The sequence below is a fragment of the Saccoglossus kowalevskii genome, chromosome 17, assembly GCF_978046115.1.
Source record: "Saccoglossus kowalevskii chromosome 17, keSacKowa6.1, whole genome shotgun sequence".
Taxonomy (NCBI): Eukaryota; Metazoa; Hemichordata; class Enteropneusta; family Harrimaniidae; genus Saccoglossus; species Saccoglossus kowalevskii.
The window spans coordinates 13,367,484-13,391,677 of record NC_140657.1 but is presented as its reverse complement, the minus strand read 5'-3'; the positions used below and the strand labels follow the sequence as shown (position 1 = coordinate 13,391,677).

The 24,194-nt window shown below is 36.4% G+C and overlaps 2 protein-coding genes and 1 pseudogene across 2 annotated transcripts; all 3 read right to left on the bottom strand.

The window, feature by feature from the left end:
- Positions 1-3,370: 3,370 nt before the first annotated feature.
- On the bottom strand, positions 3,371-4,312 carry LOC146732665 (uncharacterized). Its single transcript, XM_085491886.1, has 2 exons — positions 4,202-4,312; positions 3,371-3,553 (listed from the first exon to the last, which is right to left on the bottom strand). The coding sequence occupies exons 1-2, from the start codon at positions 4,310-4,312 to the stop codon at positions 3,371-3,373; spliced, it is 294 nt and encodes a 97-aa protein (XP_085348012.1).
- A 5,274-nt stretch (positions 4,313-9,586) lies between these two features.
- LOC146732664 (uncharacterized) lies at positions 9,587-13,847 on the bottom strand. Its single transcript, XM_085491885.1, has 6 exons — positions 13,686-13,847; positions 11,158-11,273; positions 10,734-10,809; positions 10,365-10,481; positions 9,795-9,980; positions 9,587-9,610 (listed from the first exon to the last, which is right to left on the bottom strand). The coding sequence occupies exons 1-6, from the start codon at positions 13,845-13,847 to the stop codon at positions 9,587-9,589; spliced, it is 681 nt and encodes a 226-aa protein (XP_085348011.1).
- An 842-nt stretch (positions 13,848-14,689) lies between these two features.
- Positions 14,690-16,537, bottom strand: LOC146732663 (uncharacterized; annotated as a pseudogene).
- Positions 16,538-24,194: the final 7,657 nt, after the last annotated feature.

Below are 24,194 nucleotides of genomic sequence, written 5' to 3'. Positions count from 1 at the left end.
ATACCTGACTGTATAACCAACCAGCAAATAGAACACATTTTCATTTAAGGCAGCTTCGCAACATAATTAAGTCAAATGGTTCAGTGTATTTTTTTGAGAAGTCACCCGCATTCAGATATTCATCCAATACGACATACAGACTATAATAGCTCTGAACGTCACGTGACACATATTTTTATTCGTGATATTGTTACATCATATATCACTCAACCTACAATAAAAAACATTCATCAATTTTGGGTCTAAAATCAATTGGTGATGCATTTATGAGTATGTTTTATATGCATTCAATCCAAAATTGAAACCAAAGTACATTAGTGTATAAATGTGATTTACGCAACAAACTAAATATTAGATCATATAGTGGAGAATTTTGCAAGAAATTGATTATTAGATTTTTTTTTCATTTTTTTTCAAACTGATATGACAAGCAAACTAACTATGTGAGCACCCGGGCCAATTGTCAAATTCTAATGTACTTTTGGGTCAAATTTTGAATGTTTTCTAATGTCGATTTTTCATATCATATTTTGTCTTAATTGGCCAAGAACGTTATGGAAATAATATATTGAAGGATTTCAGCTATTTCTTGTAAAAACAAAATGACTGCGAAATTTATTTAACCGGTTATAATTTCAAACTTGAAAGCATGTCAGATATAGATGGCCTGTGCCAAATGATTGTAAATATCATGTGATGATTAAAATACGAGGAATTGAGCAGATCTAGTTTGAAGTTTTTGTAAAATAAAAATTGATCTTGTGACTGACTACAATTTTATCCTACATCCTCAATTTCAGATCAATTGCCTGAAACATCAATTACATTAACAAATGTTTGAATTTTGGGCAGTTATGCAATAAGTTCAAGATGGCGACCAAACAATGTAAATAATCCAACCTTTTTTAATTATTCTTCTAAGAATCTCTAGTCCTAGATGCACATGCAAGATATTAAGTTGATTGGTTGATACAATCATTGAAAACAAATGCCAAAATTTTGAGAGTTTTGAGAGAAATTCAAAATGACGGCTTAAGCACATGACTGGTGAAAATTATTATATTTTTTCCATAAGGAGCCAGCGTTCTCTGTGCCACATGCGATTAAAGCAATCAAACGTAATAAATACTCAAAATACTGGTTTTTAATGAAAATCTAAGATGGTGGCAAAATAACATAATAACTGATCAGTTGAATCACTTAAGAAAAACAATTTTTTGTCAGAAATCCAAGATGACACTCCAATACCACGTGACTGATGCAAATTGCAACATGACAACTTTCTCTTCAATTGGATAACTTTGATACCAGTATGAAACTCCTTCCTACGTGGCCAAATCACGTGACCAACTTTGAGGAATGCCCGGACATCCTGGCTAACTCAAATTTAAAATAGCAGCCAAACAAATCGACCAATCCAAATTCCGATATGCATCATTTCATATGAGGGCCTATCATTATTGAAAGTTTCAAATAATTCTGTTCAATGGTTTTCGCAAACGAAATGGGACTAGTGTCATTCATGTTTGATACTGTGAGTGAAACTTACTTCAGATGTGTCTCATCATCATCTACTATTTTGAAACTTGTATAATTTTGTATGACTGATGTGGCCAGATTTGGGACATGTTTGGCGTTTGATTAAAACATATATGTATAACCTAAAAGATGCTTCAAACAATCACAAACATAAACATGTTATAGACACATTTCAAGCATATGAATACATTTAGTGGTTACAATGAACAAAGACACACTAATATAAGTATGAAAATTGAGCATTTATTCCCAGCAACATTTTCAAAATAATTGACAAAAGCCATAACCCAATAAAATAACAAATGAATCAATACAAATCATATTCATATGGTGTAGAGCAAATGTGATAATTAGAACATCAATGTGAGCAGCACTTCCAAATGTGCTTGCATTCATTCCTATGTAGAAAAGCATATCAACATAACTCACTCATGCCTGTATTTATGATTTCAATGAATATTAATTGACTGAAACTGTCAAAACAATAGCTGCAGCTTCTTGAATCAAGCTCCAAATGACATCAGACTTAGGTTGCTGACAATTTGGTATGATAAATGGCAGTTTAGTTGCAGGATTCCTAAACACTGTGTCAATGCTACCACATCATATTTATTTAAAAATCCAACATGACCGACATGATATATTGTGCGACCTCATGCAATTATGCCTCAAAGTGCACAAATATTATAAGACTTTTTGGACACGTTTGAAACCAGTCTGAGAAATGTCCATATCCATGTTTTTTAGTTTGAATACAATTTCATGAATAGCACGGTTTAAAAATTTTCTGAACAGCCTGTTTTGAACAAACTAGTCAGGAGCTAGGTTTAAAATAATGATTTTAATAGGAAACGTTTCATTCATATTACAAACATATCTCAATAGTTTAATTCAAACATGTTCATATGCTGTTGTGAGGTGCTATACCATGCGCGCGAGTTCGAAGCTCTTGGTGGGGCCATGTACAGTACTGGCCATTTCTAGCTGACGTTTTGGGGTCAGAAAATGAGGTTGTGTGGTTTAATAACACAACAACACAACATTTAAAAAAATAAAATAATGGCCAATAGCGCAAATAGTCTGAATAGACACTCACATATGGCCATTACAATACAATCGCACAATACAATATACGATTTAATAAGATAAGCATGTTGCAATATGTTTTAATATCTATTTGCATTAGTAGATATGCATCAACATCAGTAACGGCATTTTCCCCCTTAATACAACACGTAGGATGTCCTGATTATGCATAATTTCTACATTATAGGTGGATGAGTGGTTATTTGGACGTTCTTTATTTAGTGCACTGAAGAGCCATTCTGATTTTTGAAAGACTATTTGTAATATACAGTGTGTGCTGAACAGCATTATTCCTGTCTAACAGGAGTGATATATATATACATTTGACAACCCAGTTTACCTTTCACGCTCATTATTGTCATATATACAAATAGTTCAGCCAATGTAAGACTTGACTCTAAAGTGTGGCACTTGGAGCTAAGTGTAAATATCCAACTCTCTTAGACAATGAGATTGATTTGATTCTAGCAAAGGAAAAATACAGAAAACATGTTCTTGGAACACTAAATGTTACAATGAATGGTAAAGCCGTACTTAAATATGCAACACCTGCCACATTATGAGAATTCCGAATAAAGATGATTCCCCACGAGTACTAAATGTCGCTATAGCTAAATATTTGTCATCATTTACAATATTGAAACTGATATTTATTTATAAAAATAAACGAACTCAAGTTTCGGAGAAAGACAATACTCACTAAATACCACTAGAATTGACCCCATATTTCGTCCGATTTAAACCACTAAAACCCCCTGATTTCACCGGATTTCATGTTGAGAAAATCCATGCTGGTAATTGGAGGATACTTGTTGCTCCCGTCCACACACTTGATGATACATGCCTTATCTGGTTCAACAAAACAGATAAGTGACTGACGAGCTTGTTTTTTTAATTCACTGGATTCTGGGTTTACAACTCTATGTACCTGTAAAGATAATATACAAATATCAATCAACGTATCGAGATAAAGAAGGATAAATATGTCTCTACGACTGTGCCCTATAGTTTATCCACATTATTACATAACTACACAGCTAGCGTCTACGTAAACATTACATATTCTCTAATGATTTTGAATATTCAAAAGAACATGAACAAGTTTCATGTATGGGCTTATATACGTAATACTACGTTTTTGGTTCATCTATATATTTTTTAACTGTTCGTTTATCACAAAAGTACTCTTTGTTCCAAACATTATAAATCCACTAGTTGTTTGTTGTCAACAATGCTCTAAACATTATTTATGTTTATAAATTGTTATAAACATTGTTGACAACAAACAACACTCGTTATCGGCCTGCTGAGAGTCTTTATTCTACAGGCCTCGGACGTTTATTGAAAAATTTTCTTGTGCTTTATCATTAAACTGTGTTATGTCTTTATGATTCATCTTTGAAGTCGAGGGTGCGTCGATACTATGATTGCTAATGGTTGTTAATGCACAATCCGCAAAAATGGTCACCGGACAATGATGAAACTATCTTAATATATGCATCCAATCTATGCCATTTAAAAACCAAAAAAGCATGATGAGAAGATATCACAAAATGGCGTTTATGCTGATACTTACCCTTGCTTTCAGTGTGTCAGATGTCCATCTCTCCATTAAATATCCCAGATTCACAAAAACACCCCCTTTTTCTGGTTTAACGTCAATAAAGCTACCATCTTCACACGCCATCTTGAAAATTAAACAACAAAGTCAAATCCATTTCTAGCAAAATACTCATAGTTCATATGATGTTCAATATTATCGCACATGGCAGTTAAAATATACTATGTACACACATTGTATATCGTTTCGCGTTAGCACGCAAGATACATTCGATGCGCTCGAATAGCGACGGTCTTGCAAATGCACAAAATTGACGCGATATTGCGTCCTGGTTTGATGTCAGCAAGAGTTGTCTATCAATCCGAGCCGTAGGCGATGATTGATGCTACTCCACCGGCAAAAATGCATTCGTATATTTCTACAGTGAAAATAACTCGAATAACACCGAATACGCGTCTTATCGGGTAGTATAAAACACGGTAGCTGGTACAATGTAACAAAGATCGAAGGTGTGACGCCATGCTATAAGCTATTTTTAATCTGTTATGTATTACGCCTCTCCGCAGATTTAGGAATATATATATTTCTACTCAATAAAGAAGCAATTAATGTTTCACAAATTTGCTATTTAATTTGTGGTTGCTCTGGACGTAGGCTTGGTTTCTGAGGACACGCCCACTTCTCTATTATATTATAAAAAAAATACACAAAATATGGGGGGCTTTTTCATAATTCACCCCTCCAAATTGGAGCAATTTCGGCCAAGATTTAAGAAGATATGATAATTTGCAGTCTCTATATGATAGTAAGTTGACAGTAAATTAACTGATGCTCCATATACACACAAAATTACAAAAAGATTCACCAAAACAGAAAACTAATTATCACCAGGAAGTGAACACATCTAATAGACGTCAATGAAAAGAACCTATATAATAAAGTCACACGATTATTTATGGTCATCTTATATGTTAGTCATATCTTTTTTTCAATGTCTTCATTATAAGACTTGCTGCAAGAGCTCATTCCTTATAGTGCTCGGAAGTTTACAGTTACGTGTATTGAAGAAGAAGATTTTGATTTTAACAGGTGACATTTATTCTGGATGACATTAAATAGTAAATTTTGTTACATTACATACAAGTAAAAGGGCGAATTACAGAACAAATGAGGTGAAATGAAATATATATATATATATATATATACAGTTTAACAATAGATATGAACCGCAATTCCTCGTTCTCCAGTTTACATAATAATGGGTAGTATGTATTACAGTCCTGGCAGTGATAAAAATATAGTTAAATAGCTGGCAGTCAGACTTCCTTGCTTTATCATAAAGAGAACCGAAAAGGAACCATGATAGGGGTATTACATCAGTATTTGCGATTGCTTTTGCTAGGTTAAAAATAGATGCGGGGAGTGAATTGAGCCGTGGACATTCTGATAACATATGTAATAGGTCATCGGGAATATATTTACAAATTGGGAATTCACTTGTATTGTTACTTGAGTAGCGTACAGCTTGCATAAATGTACCTGTAGATATGGCCCCTTTAAGTAGACGTCATTTAAAATTGGAGTGTCATAAATACATTGAAATTGGGCTCAATATCCGTTGGTATACCAATAATATCGCTCCATGCGGAATCAAGTCTACCGTTGTTAGTATCAAGTGAATTAATTAAAAGATTGTAAATAACTTTTTTTTCATATAAACATACAGACTTGTCTTCATTATCAGAGCTGATATATAATGAGTAATTGTAGCGAGTGGTGTCAAGAGATGGCGGCTCATCTGTTTCTTCATTGAAGTAGTCCAGAAATGGTAAGTCCGGGTAGCTTGATAAAATACCAGTGTGTAAAAGTTTTCGATTTTGCGTTTAAGAATGCGAGTAGAGTGTATCTGGATCCGAGTTGCAAGTTCGTCAGTAGTTTTCCAGCGACGGTATTTCAGATTCATCATATCAACAAATCTGGTCACTCCAGCACAGGCGAAGTGACCTGTAGAAAATGGTTGATTGGTGGAGGGATTAAGAATCAGCGGGCTATTATAAATAGGCTCGTTTAAGTATTTATGAATTTTAGAAGGTTCAGAAGCTCATGTAACTGTTATCGAGCTGAAGACGACAAGACGTTCGTTGTAGAATACTGGAACGTTGAAAATGTGAGCGAGGTTTTCAAAAAATGCACAGAAGAGTTGTTTATTGTAGTTTAGGTTTCCGTAATGCCTTAAAAAGTAATCAGTAAAACAGAAGCTTGGATGATCAAGACCGGAGTAGAGGTAGCGTTGAAGATATTTGATTCGGATTGCTTTAATCCTTGATTTAATGTGAATAAGCCCGAGCCCGCCCCAGTGTTTACCTTGCCACATGAAGTTGTTGAATGCTGTTTGCAGCGATTCGATCAGATCTTATGGGTGACATAGAAATGAGGCGATGCCATAGTTTGGATGCACAAAGCTGGTTAATGACCAGTACCCGACCACGGTAAGAAAGTGCTTACACAAATTTACACCAGTTCTGTAGTTTGTTGTCAATTTTGGTTAAAACAATATACCAATTACTCTGGCTGAATGTCTTGTTGTTCCCAATAAATCTACCCAGGCATTTTAAGACCTTTATTGTTCCATTTCAGACCCAGAGGATTGTCCGAACGTTTTATCCAAGCACCCGACCACAGTCCTTCATATTTATTAACGTTAACCTTTGCATTTGATGAGTTTTGATAAATTTATAACCAGTACTTCAGTCTTTCATAATCAATATCCCGCGTTATGATGAAATCCATGTCATCTGCGTAGGCTGATAGGTGGCATTTTCTTTCTTTGCAGCCTGGTAAAGTCAACCCGCTAATGCCATTTTTAGTGAGATTTGTTTGTAATACGGGTTCATACTGCATAAAGTTGTCCCGAGAGAGAACAACCTTGTCGTATTGTCGCATACGACTTATGTACCACTTCTGTGTCAGTGAGAATGTTCTAGAACCGTACTGTGTCTGGGTGAAATATTCTAGATTTTGTTTAGAAACTGGTTGAATAGGTAATGGAACACTGTAGGAGGCAATATAAGGTAATGGAACATTCTAGAAATTGGTAGTAAGTTCCAGACTCATTATGTATGCTGATGTAATGGCCTATTTATAGACAGTGTGGGTATATATAGGGGAGTTGTTCAGCACTGAGTTTAGATCGGAGATCTCGTTGAATTGTATTGGAGTTTAAGTATCTAGTTATTGGAGTAGTGGAGTTTTACCGCGTTATTGTACTTGATGTTTGCAGAGTATAATAATACCAGTACCAGTTGAAACCTCATCTGTTGGCTCCGTGTTCGTATTTTATCATCGCCGCCAGGCAAGTCTTTCTGTTACTGTTGCCATTTTGGTATTTGAACCATCACACCTGTACTATACCAATTACGGTAATATTACGTTGCGTGTGACACGTATACACGATTAAAATAAGTGGAGATGTAAGAGTTTGGTTAATTTTAATGAGACTTACCGAGTCAGTGTATATTGTACTAATAAAATTAATGAAAGTTTCTGCAAAACCAAACGCATGTAGAGTATTGAAGAAATACGATCAAACGCTATTTCTGATCAATTGAAACTATTGCTAACGGAATTGTTTTGTTGGTTTGCATGAAAAATAGAGTCGCATAACAAATTAATATTGTCGGAAATGTTTCTTCCGGGAATAGAATAACTTTGATCAATATGTATGATTTCGACGAGAACAGAGCGTAAACGAGCAAACAATGTTTTGGTAAGAATTTTGTAGTCTGTACAAAGTAAAGAAACAGGACGCTACTTTTAATTAAAATATTATTGCCCTTCTTTGGTATAATGGTTAATAGAGCTCTGCGGTATGATAAAGGCAATGTGCCTTTGTTGATCGAGTCAGTGAATACGAAGGTAGTCTGGCCCGATGATTGGTCAGAATTGTTTAAACAATTCGGTTGGCAGACGTCAATGCCAGGCTATATGTTGTTGTTGAGTTTATTCGCCATCGCTGATAGAAAAATCGAAAAAGCTATAATTGATGGTTTTACTGACGGCCACGACGTTTTCGTTGCCCTTTCGACCGGAAGCGGCAAATGGATCGCATTTGAATTTGCTCAGATCTGTTTAGATGAAAAAAAGTTTGGCACTGTCGACAAGTTTACCTTTAACGCGACCTACAATGTTTACCTCATTATGCAGAGCGCACGCCCCCGCTTCTTTTTTGTATCCGTTCAGTGATGTCACTGCATATCATGAATAAATAATAACGACAGATTAGCTGCAAATAAGACCAGTCTGTGGGGGTTTCACATTCATCCCACCTTTCGCAGAACTATTTTTTTATTTCTTTTTAAATCACCACAGCTGGACCAGTCTAGGTCATCAGTTGTCGAACCATCACCCAATACCAGCTGTAACATGGACTTGTTCACACCTTTGTATTGTTTCAGGTTGATAAAAAAGTAGTTGCTGCATCACTTTCGTGCAACTGCTTAAATCTCGTCCGCACGATGGCGCCCTGTAACTGGGATTCAATAAGTTTATTGAGCAAGGATTTCTTTTCAGTAATAAGCGATTGAACGTTATTACGAGTGGCGGCATTATTTTCAAGCGTATGTAGCTCGTTTTTGAAAGATTGTTTAGCGACTTTTAGTTTCTGTGTTCTGGCTTTGCTGTACTGTTTGTGAAAGCAATTTAATTTTCAGTTTGTCTACGTCCCACCAATTTTGAATAGACGCGAACTTATCTTATTCTAAGCGCCACTGCTTTCATAAGAGTTCAATGAGATCACAATAATTCTGTTTGTGTAATAATTTAGTGTTGAAACACCATATCGGACTATGTGAGCAGTGAGTGCCACGTGCGATTTTTAGTTTGACAATACGAGCAGCCTTTTTATCGTTTTCAAATATTTGAACTGAGATTGCTATTTTGCGGGTGCCACAAAATACACGCCCCCCTTCCAGGAAGAAGAGGAAGAAGAAGATACATGTATTATATTAGCCACATCTCTTGTACAATGTTTTAAATATTTGAAAAAATGCTTGAGATATTACAATTATGGATTACAATGAAAGTCAAACGACCATATATGGTAATGTGATGATATATTAGTCATAAGTATATATCAGTCATTGCTCTTAAATACCATCTATGCAAATTACTTGCAGAATCGAATCGAAATAGTAAAGGTAGATTGTGTTAGTGAAGTAAATGATACATGCCAGTATATCACATAGAGTAATTGGTCAAATCCAAAAGTTGGCCGCCGAATCACGTGATCAATACAAAATCTGAAAAAGTCGGTTAAAAAAAGATACACTAAAAGTTGTTGTTGTGTTAAGTGAAACAGCGGTGTTTAACTAGTTGATGATTTAATGTCGGAAGTTCTTGACCTCAAGAAAGTGCTGCTAGAAGGCCCTGAAAGTATAATAATCAGAACAAAAGAAACAGGCACTTGGGCAGCATGGTGATTACTTAGTGCTCCATGCAGAATAACGAATGCTGACTCGAGGTAATGAATTATGTAATAGCAAATGAAGCTGATTACATCACAACAATGTTTTGGTGATAAACATGATTATTTATTGCACATTCAAATTACCTGTAACCCTCCTTTGTCATCTTGGAATACCAGAGTAATTGAACCATAGTCTGCATGTTCACCACATCGTAACTGATCGGATTTGAGGTCATCGTCTTGGATGCGCGGATACCACACAGTTCTCATTATAGACGTATTGGCTTCACTGTTAAGCCCTCCATGAGCTTTTACGAACAATAGAGGATCCTACAAAAAATAAGGGAATGTTTGGCCACAGTTAATTAAATGATTGCCAGATGAAGGTACATTCGTTATCAAGCAAAACTATGGGTGTTCACATGCTTGAGTGTGTATTCGTTTATTTGTTGATGGGGCCACTCAATTGTGTAATATTTATTTTAACCTTATTACTGTCAATGTATAATAAAGTAATGTATTGGACAATTAGGCTGAATCAGAATAATATACACAGCAGTTTTTAGCTTGTTGAGTGATTGTTTTTTCTCCTCTTCAATTTTTTTGACTCATTTTACTTTTGTAAAACCAAAACACATTCGTTACAGACACATTATCCTTGTCAATTTTTAATGGCAGTCCATAGTTAAGAGCCCAATATTTCGTCACACTCACCTCTATTGGCAAGCCCCGCCCCACGACTTCTAATATGCGGTTGCCTAACTGTATGCATTTCTTGTACAGAGTAGTCAATGCTTGGGAGAACTTTGGTACCTCTTCATTCGGGAATATCTACAGTATCATACATAAAATATTACTCAAATTATTAGAATCTATCAAAAACTAGGATACATGTGTAATGATTGTGGCCAATTAAAGTCTTTGTAGAGAAATCCACTGTATTAACGCTGATATGTGATGGAATCAACGGCATTCATTTAAAACATCAAAAATATTGCTTCCCCAGGACTGAATACTTGTTGATACCGAATCACTTCCCTTCTGAAATCACCATGAGTTAGAATAAAAGGTATATCGTCTTACCTTTGTATTTGCGTCTCCCTTCAAAGGTATATAATTGAAAGACTCCTTATAGTCTCCAGGTCTGTCAGCGGAAAAACTGCAAATATAGCATAGACGCTTATGCATATTAAATATAATATTTTTTGTCTTGAGCACCAATTGAATTTTGGGAATTATTCACGTGGGTATGAACATGTAATATTATTATAAACAATCATTAGTATGGCTTTTTCCTAAAAAGTATTTCATCAACATGATTTAATCATACAAGCATAACATAAGGTCATTAAAATAACACTATAGAATCATACATTTGAAGACGCATTGAAAAATAAAGTCTTAGAATGCATTGAATTATTCATACAAAATTAAAAAAACAAATAAACAACTCCAAGAGTGCAAATATCTATTTCTGGTCAAAGACTGGATTAATAAAGGTACTTACAGTTCACTGCCAATTGCAACGTAACCATGGTTACTATTATCAGGTCTCGAGTATTTCAGCTTTGTCTCAGTTGGTAAAGTGAAGAAATTCGCCGACTGATGAAATGCGTTGTCAATCTAGAAGGATATTTTTTTTTAAAACTTATATAGGTGAAAATACACATTGATTCAATTAATTGTTTGACTCTATGTTCAGCGCGTTTATGACATGACATTTACGACGATATACTTTTTATCTGTATCATATACAACACACCTGATCAGTAGACTATGTGAACCATACACTCTGACGACATGGCGAGGTCAACATATATATCATACAATGTATGTTTTGATTTTCCTTGTACAAATAATCTGCCTTTAATCCGAGTTCAACTGAAGTAGTCACGCACTTAAACGCAGAGTGATATTGTTCGGGTCAACGCAGAATTCAGACATTGGAATCAATACTTCCACAACACGAATACATTTAATTTTACTAGGAAATATAATGTTGCAGTATATCTTTGAAAAAAACGTCTCTTTTTCAGGAAGTATTCAATCAATCGATATAAAACAATGCTCATTTTTCTTCTGATCTAAGAAATATTGTTATTGCATCACCAATATCACATGGGCTACCACTTTCACAAAGTAAACCTCAGCTCAGCTCATCGACTCTGCAGTCCGGTGTCTTCTCTACACCGATCTCACGCATATCGCGCAATGGGTTCCGGGAGTTTGTTCGAAACTTCAAGCGTTTCAAAATCAGTCGTCGATCGGCACGTATTTAATAAATCGTTTCAGTGGTGTCTTTACTAAATAATTATACATTAAACTGAGAAATATTATAGAAATAAACTTGCCCCAAAATAGCGTAGTTCTGGTCCGTGGTGGGACGACACAACGCCTTCAGCTGTCATTTTACTTTTGGTGTTATATTACTGAAAACAGTAACACACACTTACAACATATATTAATACAACAATTCTATTGTCGTATCCAGTGTAGTACAAATTCACTAACGCATTATCGTTTGCCCCATTGGGAATAAAAAAATGAATTGAATGCAAACAAATGACTAAAATATTCAAGTTTAAATTGTGGCAAGGTTTGTACAATTCCCAGCAACCATGAGCATACCCCTTTGAACCTTGAAAGCTATAGCTTTTACGACACTTGGTTTGACTCCTTTGATGCCGTTTGACAACTCAGACAGAGCTCATTTAACTCAGATTGTAAGGGCAATCCTATCGAAGCAGATCGGCGCTATACGCACTGTGCACTTAATATATAACATATTGTAGAATTAACCGTATGTTCTTCTGTGGAACATTGTTTGATAATTTGTAGAATATCCTTTCTCTTGTAACTCACCTTTCACATTTTTAGAGCGTGTATTAGAATTCAATGTAAATCAATTCATGTGAGATGGGAATATCTCTGATTAGTTTGGAAAGCAATGTGTTAGCATTATGACTTCACGTACATACTTTTGTTATTATTTAGGATCAACTGCTTTCAGTAGATAATTTAAACATACATTTCATAAATACTTTATCTACTGTTCTCAGTAATGTCAATTTTTGAAAAGCCTCAACTAACTTTGAGACTCGGTAATCACGTGATTATACCAGCTTCAGCCACTGGTTGATCGCATATTTACTTAGATTATGTAATTTTTTGTTATGAAAGTAAGCAGCAAGGCGTTACTTAAGCTGGCCGTTTTGAGTAATAAAGCCAACATTTCGTGATTAATCAGCTAAACTACATGGATGAATAAAGCTAGACTATCTGTAATGAAATGACGTTTATTCCTCTTTAGTCGAACCTGGTATTTCTCAGTGTAAGCGTCGTCAGCTAAGTTGATCGATGTTAGAGCTATGCACCCGTAACGTAAAGACATGCGAGAGAGATTCTGTACTAGAAACCTGTGATCCCACATGTGGCCCCAAACACACCGACATTAGGCGAAGTTGTGCTTAGTGAATTATACGCTATCTTCATGTTATTACATTGATTTTTTTATTATAACAACTTGCAAGTTCAAAGTAGACATTAAAACATATACTGTAGAATACTTTATTTTAGCTGGAATTAATTTTCGCTGAAAAGACTTTATGGGTATTTTGTTTGGAATATATTTTCACTGAGTTGAATGTGAAATATAGGAAAAAAAGTATATTTGCTGGATTATATTTTCACTGAAGCATTCCTTCAGCGAAAATAAATTACAAGCGAGAATAAAGTATCCTACAGTACTACACACAGGAATTTTATAAATACTTTATTTAAAAGTTGTTTTCAACAGTAGCTGTGCTTTAACATTTGGGACACATCCACGGTAATTATGTGATCATGACAATGGCTGCAGGAGTTGGAGATTTGACAGGGAAGGGAACACCGAGGCATTACCTCAGCTGATCGTTTGGATGAATAAAGCAGGACTAATCTGCACTGAACTACTGTGTATACATTTGGGTCCAGTAGCCAAAATAAGGTCCAACACTGGCATAATCTACCTTCTCATTACAATGTGTTTTCACTCACCGTAAGTTCTGGAATGCCATGATTTATAAAATAAACACATCCAGCGGTAGTGAAACCATGATGTACGTCATCGATAAGTTTCTGGTAAGTCTCGGCATCAGGTGTATTTCTATTTAGATTATATGCCGAGAAGTCAATGATGGGAACTGTGGATGCTGCCATATTGCTACCATATAATGAGTGCAGAAGTCACGTAAGCCAGTTAATGTATTCATGAACCTTTACAATGATTTACGTTCTATGTGTACATGTCATGAATGCCCTGGAGACAACAAGTCAAACAATACGGGCGACTTTTGAGGTTTCATTCCAAGACGTGTAGATGAACGTGTATTTATACCACTTTTGGTCACGTGTATCATTGTTCTCGCCAACGAGTTATTCTTGCAAACAGGGTGAATTTATATGCAAATTGTAAAAAGCAACGCATTCGCAAATATGCAAAGTGTAAACGGTCACACTTTCATTCATATGCAAAGTGTAAATGCTACAATTTGTATCAAAAGTGCGGCGTTTACAATTAACATATCAATAGAAGTGTAACAGTTTACAATTTGCATATCAATCAAAGCGTTACCGTTTACAATTTGCATTACAAATTAAACAAAGTATATGCATTTAATCACACAAATCACTATGAGGGTGCAAATCACACTAATTTAATTATACTTTCTATGGGAAAAACAGTACTACAACACTACAATTCAATATTGACACATTTGTTTCAGTCCTGGATCTTAATTTTAATTTGTTTAGAACAACAATCATTTGAACGACACATTTGACTGAATTCTACATGTGATGTTGCAGTCACTGGTTCAGGCGGTGGCTGTTCATATCTTTCAACCTTGGGCTTGTGTACGGAATCGGAATCGTCAATTACTTGCTTTCGGTAGTGGAGGTTGGAGAGCATCAGATACGATTTTCTGAAGAGAGTTACTTGTTCGTTTATATGGTCTCAACCCATCATCCGATCTGTGACCAGTGCGTTCTTTGATTAGTTGCTAATCAAAGCCTTTTTCATACAAGGAAGTCGCCGCAGTAACCTAAAAGTATGAAAAGAATGATTTGAGAAGTAAATATACCAACATTTATTTGCATCGCGTTTGAAATACGTTTTCACAATGTACAATATTTGTTTTCAATCGGCGAAATTCAAACACATTTGAACCCATCCCAAGATCCCAACCATCCCAGAATCACTCGAGACAAACTTACCTTACCCGAGTGTCCAGTATGATACCCATCTATTCCAGCCAGATCACACATTCTTTTTGGATATTGTAAAGTATTTACTCCAATCTTCTGTTTAGAAAATTTGAGCCCTCCGCTGGACGTCAGTGGACGTCGGTAGAAGGAACCTTTCGGTGGAATACATTGCAAATAACGTTTCAATAACTGAACACAACGCGTGTTGGAAGGATCGCCGTATTGGCCCACATTTTTATACGGTATTTTCCGCGGGTAATACAGTCCGCCTTGATTATTTTTACACGGTCTACCATTAAATTTCATATAGTCAGCTTGATTGTCTGATCCTTGTACGAACTGTTCGGCTGTAAGGCTACTATGTTCGTCGACTGCTCGGAACGCAAACACTTTACACACATAAAGTAGACCGCATAACTCAAATTTGTAGCAGACTATGGAAAAAACCTTATCCCACAATTTGTTTTCATCATCTGTGTATGGTTCAGCTTGACGTTTAATAACACCTATTCCCCGTCTGTCTATACTCTTCATTACACCGTCCAGGGTGTGATGGAATTCCATAAATTCCCGAGCATGTGTATCCATAAAGCACAAGTCAACTCTTTTGCATTCGTCACGTAAATCTCTGAATTGCGCTACAAAGCACACGCAGGCTATTAGATGAATATTCTGTTCCGTCTTGTCGACGAGCCTCGACAACAAAGCGACACAACCAAAATGAAAGTTCACGTACACCAAGTTCGCTGCATAATCTGGGAACAAATGTGAACACGTCAATACTGCTTACCCCGTGCTTCTCGACTCGTTCATTTCTGGCTCGGCCCCATTCATCCCACACAGACACTCCCCAGTTAGTACATCTACGCGTGTTTTTTGGCACTCGCAAATTCTGAATGGCAGCTATCTGTTCATTGTATACAGGTTAACCGAAACGTTGACGTTCTTGTTGTTTTGTTAACTTAAATCTTCTTTTTCGTCGTATTGAGAGCAAAATCTCTCAATGTCATCGTTGTACTCCGAATCGGAGATGTCACTGTATTCGACCATCACTGAGCGCTGCCTGCATTCGAAATGACAAGACCATGCTTTGACACGTGGAAAATTCAAATGTATTCAAAATATTGACCAATGAGTGGAGTTTATTTGAAAAGACCATTCAGCAAATAAGGCTTATTGGTCATATCACTTACATCCAATCGTATTCGATGAACGCAGATGAGCTTTCCTAATTTGAATCTCAAAGAGCATTGTCATGCAAATTTGAAGTGGCACAATCTCACGCACAACCAAAACAGTTGCTAAAAATCTCTTGCAATTTAATCATTTTATGCATGGGGATGCGTGGTATAAGCCGTTAATCGCAACTCGTTGTCGTGCGTTTACAACTATAAAGGCCACAGTTTTTTGTCAGCATCTTGTAAACGCAATCGGCCTTCGGCCTCGTGCGTTTACAAGATGCTGACAAAAAATGTGGCCTTTACAGTTATAAACGCACTCCAACTCGTGCGATAGTTATACTACCCCTACGAGTAGATTAACGGGAAATAGCGGCTACTTTTGGAGCCTCGGTCTGGTAAAAGTCCGAGGCGCGCAGCTATACGAAGTTATACTGCACGGCTTATTTTAAATCCTGTGGTCATGGCGGATGTTTGCAGCGCTATTGTGTAAATCGCAATTCTAAACCAGGTGTAGTCAACCGCAATTATCAGCCGTGCTCATTGGCTATAACAGATGTGTTGAAAAGTTCTAGCCAATCGGCATTTACTCAGCAGAGTTTGTTTTGTTTAACAATAAAATCCACCAACAGCGGACTTTATTGTATTACCATAACCAACACTGATTGGACCACGTAGAATTGCATATAAAACATTCGATCACGTGACTTTGGTGCTTATTTGTGAGAACAGTGTAGCACATTGTTGGGTGAACTCCGGAGACCCGCCAGAATCATGTCCGCTCAAGAATTTGCTGCTCCGGAAATTGATTGGGATTTGGAAAACTGGTTGTTCCAAATTGATGTGGACGACGCCGAGGACTTTAAACTGAGCGATATTCAGAAAGAATTCCGTTTTTTGCCTCCAGTTGACAGCAAACAAGTCACCGAATACCAGCAGTCACGCAAACAACCAGACAACACGCAGCGCTACAAAATGGGGCGTCAAAACATGGAATGAGTGGAAAGAGCAAAGCAGATGACTGATTTTGCTGGGATAAAAGGTTATCATACTGGGCATTCAGGAAAGGTACGTATTAGAATTTGCACTTTAGTAATGCAATGTTCGATTTCCCCACTGACGAGAAATAGTCATAACTTTATGTCGAAAATAATCACTACTCGTTAACTCCATTTTTTCATGCAAACTCTTTGGTGGAATACCATTTAAATATTATATTCTCTGGCACGATATGTCGGATTCTTTTCACGCGATAAAGATTTAATGCAAACGGCTTTGGCGTGTTTTAAAAAAGCTGAACGATTGAACGTACTATAACAATATATTGATATTTTACATTGCTATGAGGTGGACTGTTACAAGCTATTGTACTTTCATATTGATACATTATATTTTATTTTAATTAAACAGGTTGCACAGGCAACCACGCTGTTCCGGCAAAATTTCGACGAGCAGCTAATAGCAGAAAGAACGGGTCACTCCAGTCTAGCAATTAGAAGCTACAAGCGGACGTGCGACGAGCAGACGAAAGCAGTGTCAGACGCATTGCAGCCATCCAAACCGAAAACTGTGAAAGAAGCGGAAACGCATGACATATCTACCACCCCAACAGACGAGGACAAATCTAATACCACTGTCATAACCGATTCTTCCCAAGTGTCCGTGAATTTTGTAAAAGGAAATATGAAACTTGAAATACGTTTTTAAAATGTATCGTATAATCGTCATTGCGTATTTAAATAATTAAATGAAAATTCCACCTTGTTCTTCGTTTTCATTCAGTGGCCACCTGTTATGTTAATCAGCTTTTCACTCCTGTTGTGCTCATGAATATTTAAATTAACCCATTCATTATTAACAGTCCCGGCTTGTTAATCTATTGATAAAACAGTACCGTTAACAAGAATGCATAATTAATTAGGTTGAAACTGTCCGCTAACGAAATTAAGTAACATAGTTAGAACAATGGGGACGAGACAAAAAGTAGTATAACTATACATAAAGCGTGAATGTGTCGTGGACGGACGGGAGATATCATATTAAAATAGTAGTAAAAATACACTGCAACAGCACTACCGTTGAACAACTTTTCCACAACGTAATTAGTCACATGACAACATTTTATTGTTTGACATCTGTGTAAAAACTCAACATGTATAATTGTGACAAATTTGTCACTATTTTGATGTTATTTGTTATATTTATTATTAATGTGTGTATATAGGTTATAGTACGGTAAAAGTAATTTAATTGAATAAACGCATATCTAATAATCCAAGTAATGGGGCGATTGAATGATACTAATTACAAGATTAATCTTTCTTGCAAGACGACAACATTTCCTGCTAACTCGCTAAAGCTAAAGCTAAACCGGAAGTTGAGTTCAGTTATGGTAATCCAAATAATGATACCTTTGAGGAGTGTTGATCTCTCCCATCATACAACCAACTCAATTTATACAGGATGTAGCAGTGAACTCCAATTTGAACGACGAACAGAAGGAATTATTGGGGGAATACTCTGGTGTTCTGACCAATGTTCCGGGAAGGACTAATTTTAGAGAGCACGAGATAAGGCTTACAACTGGATGAGCCAGTGAGCAGAACCTTATCCTAAACCCTATGCTATGAAAGATGAAGTGAAGAAGCGCTGTCTATGATGGAGCGCTATGGGGGTAATAGAACTATCAAACTCTCCATACTATCCCCCAGTTGTTCTGGCGAAGAAAAAGGTTGGTTCTGTAAAATTCTGCATTGACTTTTGCTGCTTGAACAACATTACAGTCTGTGAGACTGAACCAATGGGGTCCTAGCCAAGAAATCGCTTTTACATCCCTAAAAACCAAATTGTGTTCCCCATCTTATTGCTACTCAATTGTTCGAAGCAGTTTATATTGTGTACTACTACGCGGAAAAGGAATGGTTAGCCATAGTCTGGGGTGTGCAGTATTTTGATGTATATTTGTATGGGCGTTAATTTGTGTTACAAACAGATCATCAATCACTTGTGTATATACAACATACTAAGATGACAAATGCTCGCGAGAGCAATGAACTCTACAACCGTTTAGATTCCGGATTGAATCATTTAGGAGTGCAGATAATGTGGGAGCTGACTTTCTAAGCTTTCTTTCTGTTATATTGACTAGTAATTTGTGTATGTAGGTTATATTACTGTAAAATGAATTTAATTTAACAATTTAACGTATATCACATAATCTACTTATGGTGCCCAGTGGTTGATTGGCAACGTGTGTACAGGTGTACATGAATCAGATCACGATTTAATTAGCAGTGTGCTGGTATGCAAGTGGGAATTGGAAGTTAGTTGTATGCACTTACAAGAGGGTGTATGTATTTTATTTAGTATAGGCTGGAGTGATGACTGCATTTGTGATGCAAAGTAGGTCAGTGTGCTGGATAATTCTGCAGTGTGATGTGGGCAGTTGTCCAGAGGTGAGCAGCTTCTGTAATAGTTGTTATCCATTAGCGAAAAAGAAGAAATAATGTGAATGCATTCATGTTATTGCATATAATTTCCAGTGAATCCCACGTGAGTGTTGACAGCACGGGAGTCTTAATATTTTTTCCATTTAATCTGTTTGCAAATAGAAAAACGGAAACCTCAGGCAATAATTGGAACTGGAACTAATTAACACTTCCTGTTTCAGATAGAGGCCATTAGGTATAGAAAATCCAGTCTGTGTAGTTTTACTTTATTTCTATTTTGACCCAGTTCAGCTGAAAGTTGAAGTCTGTACCATGTGTATAATGTTTTCATGATTGCTTTGTGTGTGTTTTTTTTGCAAAAAGTCATATAAACAAAACATTGACCACTGTCTGCCACAGAGTACATCTGCGAACCAAATTTGCGGCAATATTATTTTTTTTCATACTGAAAAATACGTGCCTAAAACTGAAGGTTTTTGTCAGTGTTAGTATCTTTGTCGTCTACTGGATTTGCAGTTTTTGTCTAGTTATACTGCTGGTGGTATACTAGCGTGGTGTGTAGAGAACGTCGACTCACTTTGCCGATGGTGCTCACAAATGTTCATTATGGATTAGTCCAGCTCTATTCATCCAAACGATCAGCTGAGGTAATGCCTCGCTGTTTACTACCCTGACAAAATCTTAAAACTCAAACAAAAATCGAAAGCGTGGCAGAGTAAACAATGCGAACAGCTAATGGCTGCAGCCATTGGCGTGATCAAATAATTACCAGGGATGTATTTCAAAGGTTAAAGCATTGTGAAATTGCCACTATTAAAACAACTCGTAAACAATGTATTCATAAAGTATCTATAAAACTCATGTAATATGTGTTTATAATGTCCAACTCGAATATACAAGTTGGTATGATATAAATTGCAATGTAATCACGTGAAAATATGTGTATAATAAACGTGTGATTCACTAAGCACAACTTCGCTTATTTTCGGTGTGCTTGGGGCCAAATGTGGGGCCAAAGTTTCCTAGTACATGACCTCTTTTACAAGTCTTCACGGCATGGAACTCGGGTTGTATATATCTAAGTTCGACTGACACTGTTGAAATGACAGGTTCGAACCAAAGGGAAGCACATTAGTTCATTACAGATGTTCGAATATCATTAATAGATGAGTTTGCATCTCTAAGGTTATATTTTACCAGGCTGACTGCCATGTTCATAATTAGTAATACCCCATTGGGCCACGGAGCAGGACTTAATAGTCGATGCGACACTTCCCTATCAGATTCGACAACAAATGAACTATATGTATCAAACTTAGATTTATGTTTTCACATTTTACATCTTCAGAAAACTGCAAATTTCCTACGACTTTGTAATCGGTGCTAATCAAGATACGAATATTTTAAAAGAATTAGAGCGAAACGCTGTGATGGCGCACAATTCATCCACACTGACTGTTCCAACTGACGGATGAGGGCGCCTACGCCGCCGGCTCTTGACCACTATGAAGCAACTATTACCACGCACAGTTGCCACATTCATGGTTACCTCGGCAACATGCGGCTTCACTATTTTGAAGCCGCCATCTTTATTAAAATGTTTAACAACCCTACTCACGCCAGGTAAAAGCGACTTCACTTGTATTGCATACGTTTTTATACTGCCCTCTTTCATCAGAGAGTGTTTTCCCACAGAGCCAGCATAAGCGTGACAAGACTGATTGTCACTCTTGTCCTGTTTCCGTCATTCAATACTGTCTCACGCAAATCCTCACAATCCCCAGACTGTATAATTCCAGGCCTAGTCCATACATCCTGATTTTCAAATCATCTTTTCATGAATTTCATTTTGTTGAACAGATTTTTGATTGAGAGCTTTGATTGAGATCGTAGAACTGATTCCTTCAGCTCAAATACTTCTGATCTAACCGATTTCATTTCCCTAGTCATTACGAAAACAACCACATGAGTAATATCAATTGGTGGTAATTTACCCTAATCATTGGCAACAAAACACGGCAGTTCTCGTCATCCGTTTCGGGAATCAATTTCAACTATTATTGGCCCTGTCGACGTTTAATGTATTGCGAATTATTACAACATAACAAACACAAATTTCTTAGAGCCTTCAGTATCCTCATTGTCGAAATGGTCTGTGCACAGCTTGACAATGATATCGGTTAGAAAAATATGAATCTTATCGACCAAGAAACACAGCAATTCATTAATTTCTGGACTATCTGTGGTCCGACATTGAGGTCCACCTCCTGTCGTGTGACAGCTATCAGCATTAGAATTACCGGATCCAAAGCGTTTTTTATTACAGTTAGGGCAAAATTGAATATCAACCTGAGAACAAACTACCCGTTGAGAAACCCCTCCACAGTCTTCACATCGAAGAGTACTCTTTGCACTCCCAAAAAATCCACGGCCAGTTATAACGTACACCATTCAGCCACAAACTTGGCATTGCCTAATTCACAAGTGTAGAATAATCTTCCAAACACCAACGTTTTCCATGATGTTCATGGGACATTCATAAAACCATATACTCACCCCTACACCCGATGACTCGTCAATTTTGAAGAAATATTCGTCTTTTTTCGCAGTGTCATGCAGGACTCTGTTAAACAACGCCCTCACAACTGAACTGTTTTAGACTATCAATTGGTCAATCACTCGCTGCCAGTATTCTTACTTTTACTTTTACTCCGCTTGGCCTCTTCTGCGATGCTAATGGTTGTTAATGCACAATCGGCGAAAATGTTCACCGGCCAATGATGAAACTATCTTAATAAATGCGTTCGTGTCGTCTTATGTCATTTAAAAACTTTGAGATAAAAAACAAAGCAAGATGAAAAGATGTCACAAATGGCGTTTATGCTGATACTTACCCTTGCTTTCAGTGTGTCAGATGTCCATCTCTCCATTAAATATCCCAGATTCACAAAACATCTCTTCCGGTTTTTTGACGTCAATAAAGCTATCATCTTCACACGTTATCTTGATTTTTTTAAAATAGTTAAAATACCCATAGCAATCCAAAACAGTCACATGTCAAGTGTGCAATCAGTTGAATTTCAAGGCACATTGACGAAACTACCAAACTAAAACATTATAATATGTTGTTCAATAATATTGCAAAACGTGACTTTTGAAAGAATACTACATACAAATATTGGATATTATTCAGCGTTAGCACGTAAGATACATTTGATGCGTTCGTTTGCAATTCACTTTAGTTGTTGAGCCTAAATAATCCTACAATTGCCTGTCATCACGAGTTATGCTATATGTAATTGTATATAATAACGCGATACTGAATCTTGGCTTGAAGGTAGCAAGAGGTGTGTATCAATCCGTACCGTAGGCGATGATTGATGCTACTCTTGCGGTAAGTATGCATAGGTATATTTTTAAAGCAAAAGAAGCTCAAATAATACCGAATACGCGCCCGGTATAATACTTCTGAAAATAAACACATGAGATTGCCGATATGAGCAGTGTCCTAGTTATCGAGTAGTATAAAACACGGTAATAGGTACAATATGACAAAGATCGGTAGTGTGACATCATGCTATGTGCTATTTGTCATGTCTTCCGTAGATGCAGGGAAATATGTATTTTAACCCAATGAAGAAGCAATTAATGTTTTGGTCGTAGGTTTCGTTTATACTTCTTCCCACTTCTTTACTGTACTATCAATCTGGTAGCAAAACTGTATCTACACTATCTCAAACTTTAAACTACAAATTGTCTCTCAGTATGAGGGTGTTTTTCATAATTGACCCTTTGAATTGGAGCAATTTCAGCTAATATATATTAAGATATGATATTTTACAGTCTATATATGATAGAAAGGTGACAGTAAATTAAAATACAATACTAATACTCCATATACATACAAAAGTAAAAAAATATCAAAAGTGAAAAACTAATCATCACTAAGAAATGAACACATCTGATAGAGGTTAAAGGGGAATTCAAGGCTAACAACATAATACTCTCAGATTAAAGAGCTCGGTAAGAGTAAGAACATGCAATTCACATTTTTTTCATCACTCTTCATTCTCTAGATATTCAACTTTTCACCAATTCATGTAGTCCGCCATCTTGATTCTTCAGGAAAGGATTATGGGTAAAGTATGACATCATAGAATCTGTTGTCAGAAATTGATCATCTATAACTTCACAAGTTGAACTTCAAATTGGCTGAAAGTTTAGAACATGGTAGCATATATGTACTGGTGCCAAACTTGCTTGTAAAATAGTTGCCATGGAAACAGAACTGAAAATATTAATTTTTATGTTTTTTCTACCAAATATATATATAGTATTAGTTGCAGATACTGTCGCCCTGATATTAATAACAATGTTTTTGATCCCTACGCTAAGTGACAAACATAAGTCAGGTGCAATTAAGAAAAAGACATGACTGTGAACAAGGCGTTTCAGTGACATCTGGGTCACTATAGTTATCACACCACACCACACCACTGTGTATTAATCAGTTTACTCTGATCCTGAGATACTGGTAACATATCAATGTCAACTGGAGGGACAATGAAAATTTATTTGAAAGTAAACTATAGGCCTCTTGATTGTACGCAAGGTATAGAATGTTACATAATACACTATTCCTAGAAATCGCGCCCTCTATTGATGTAATTTTC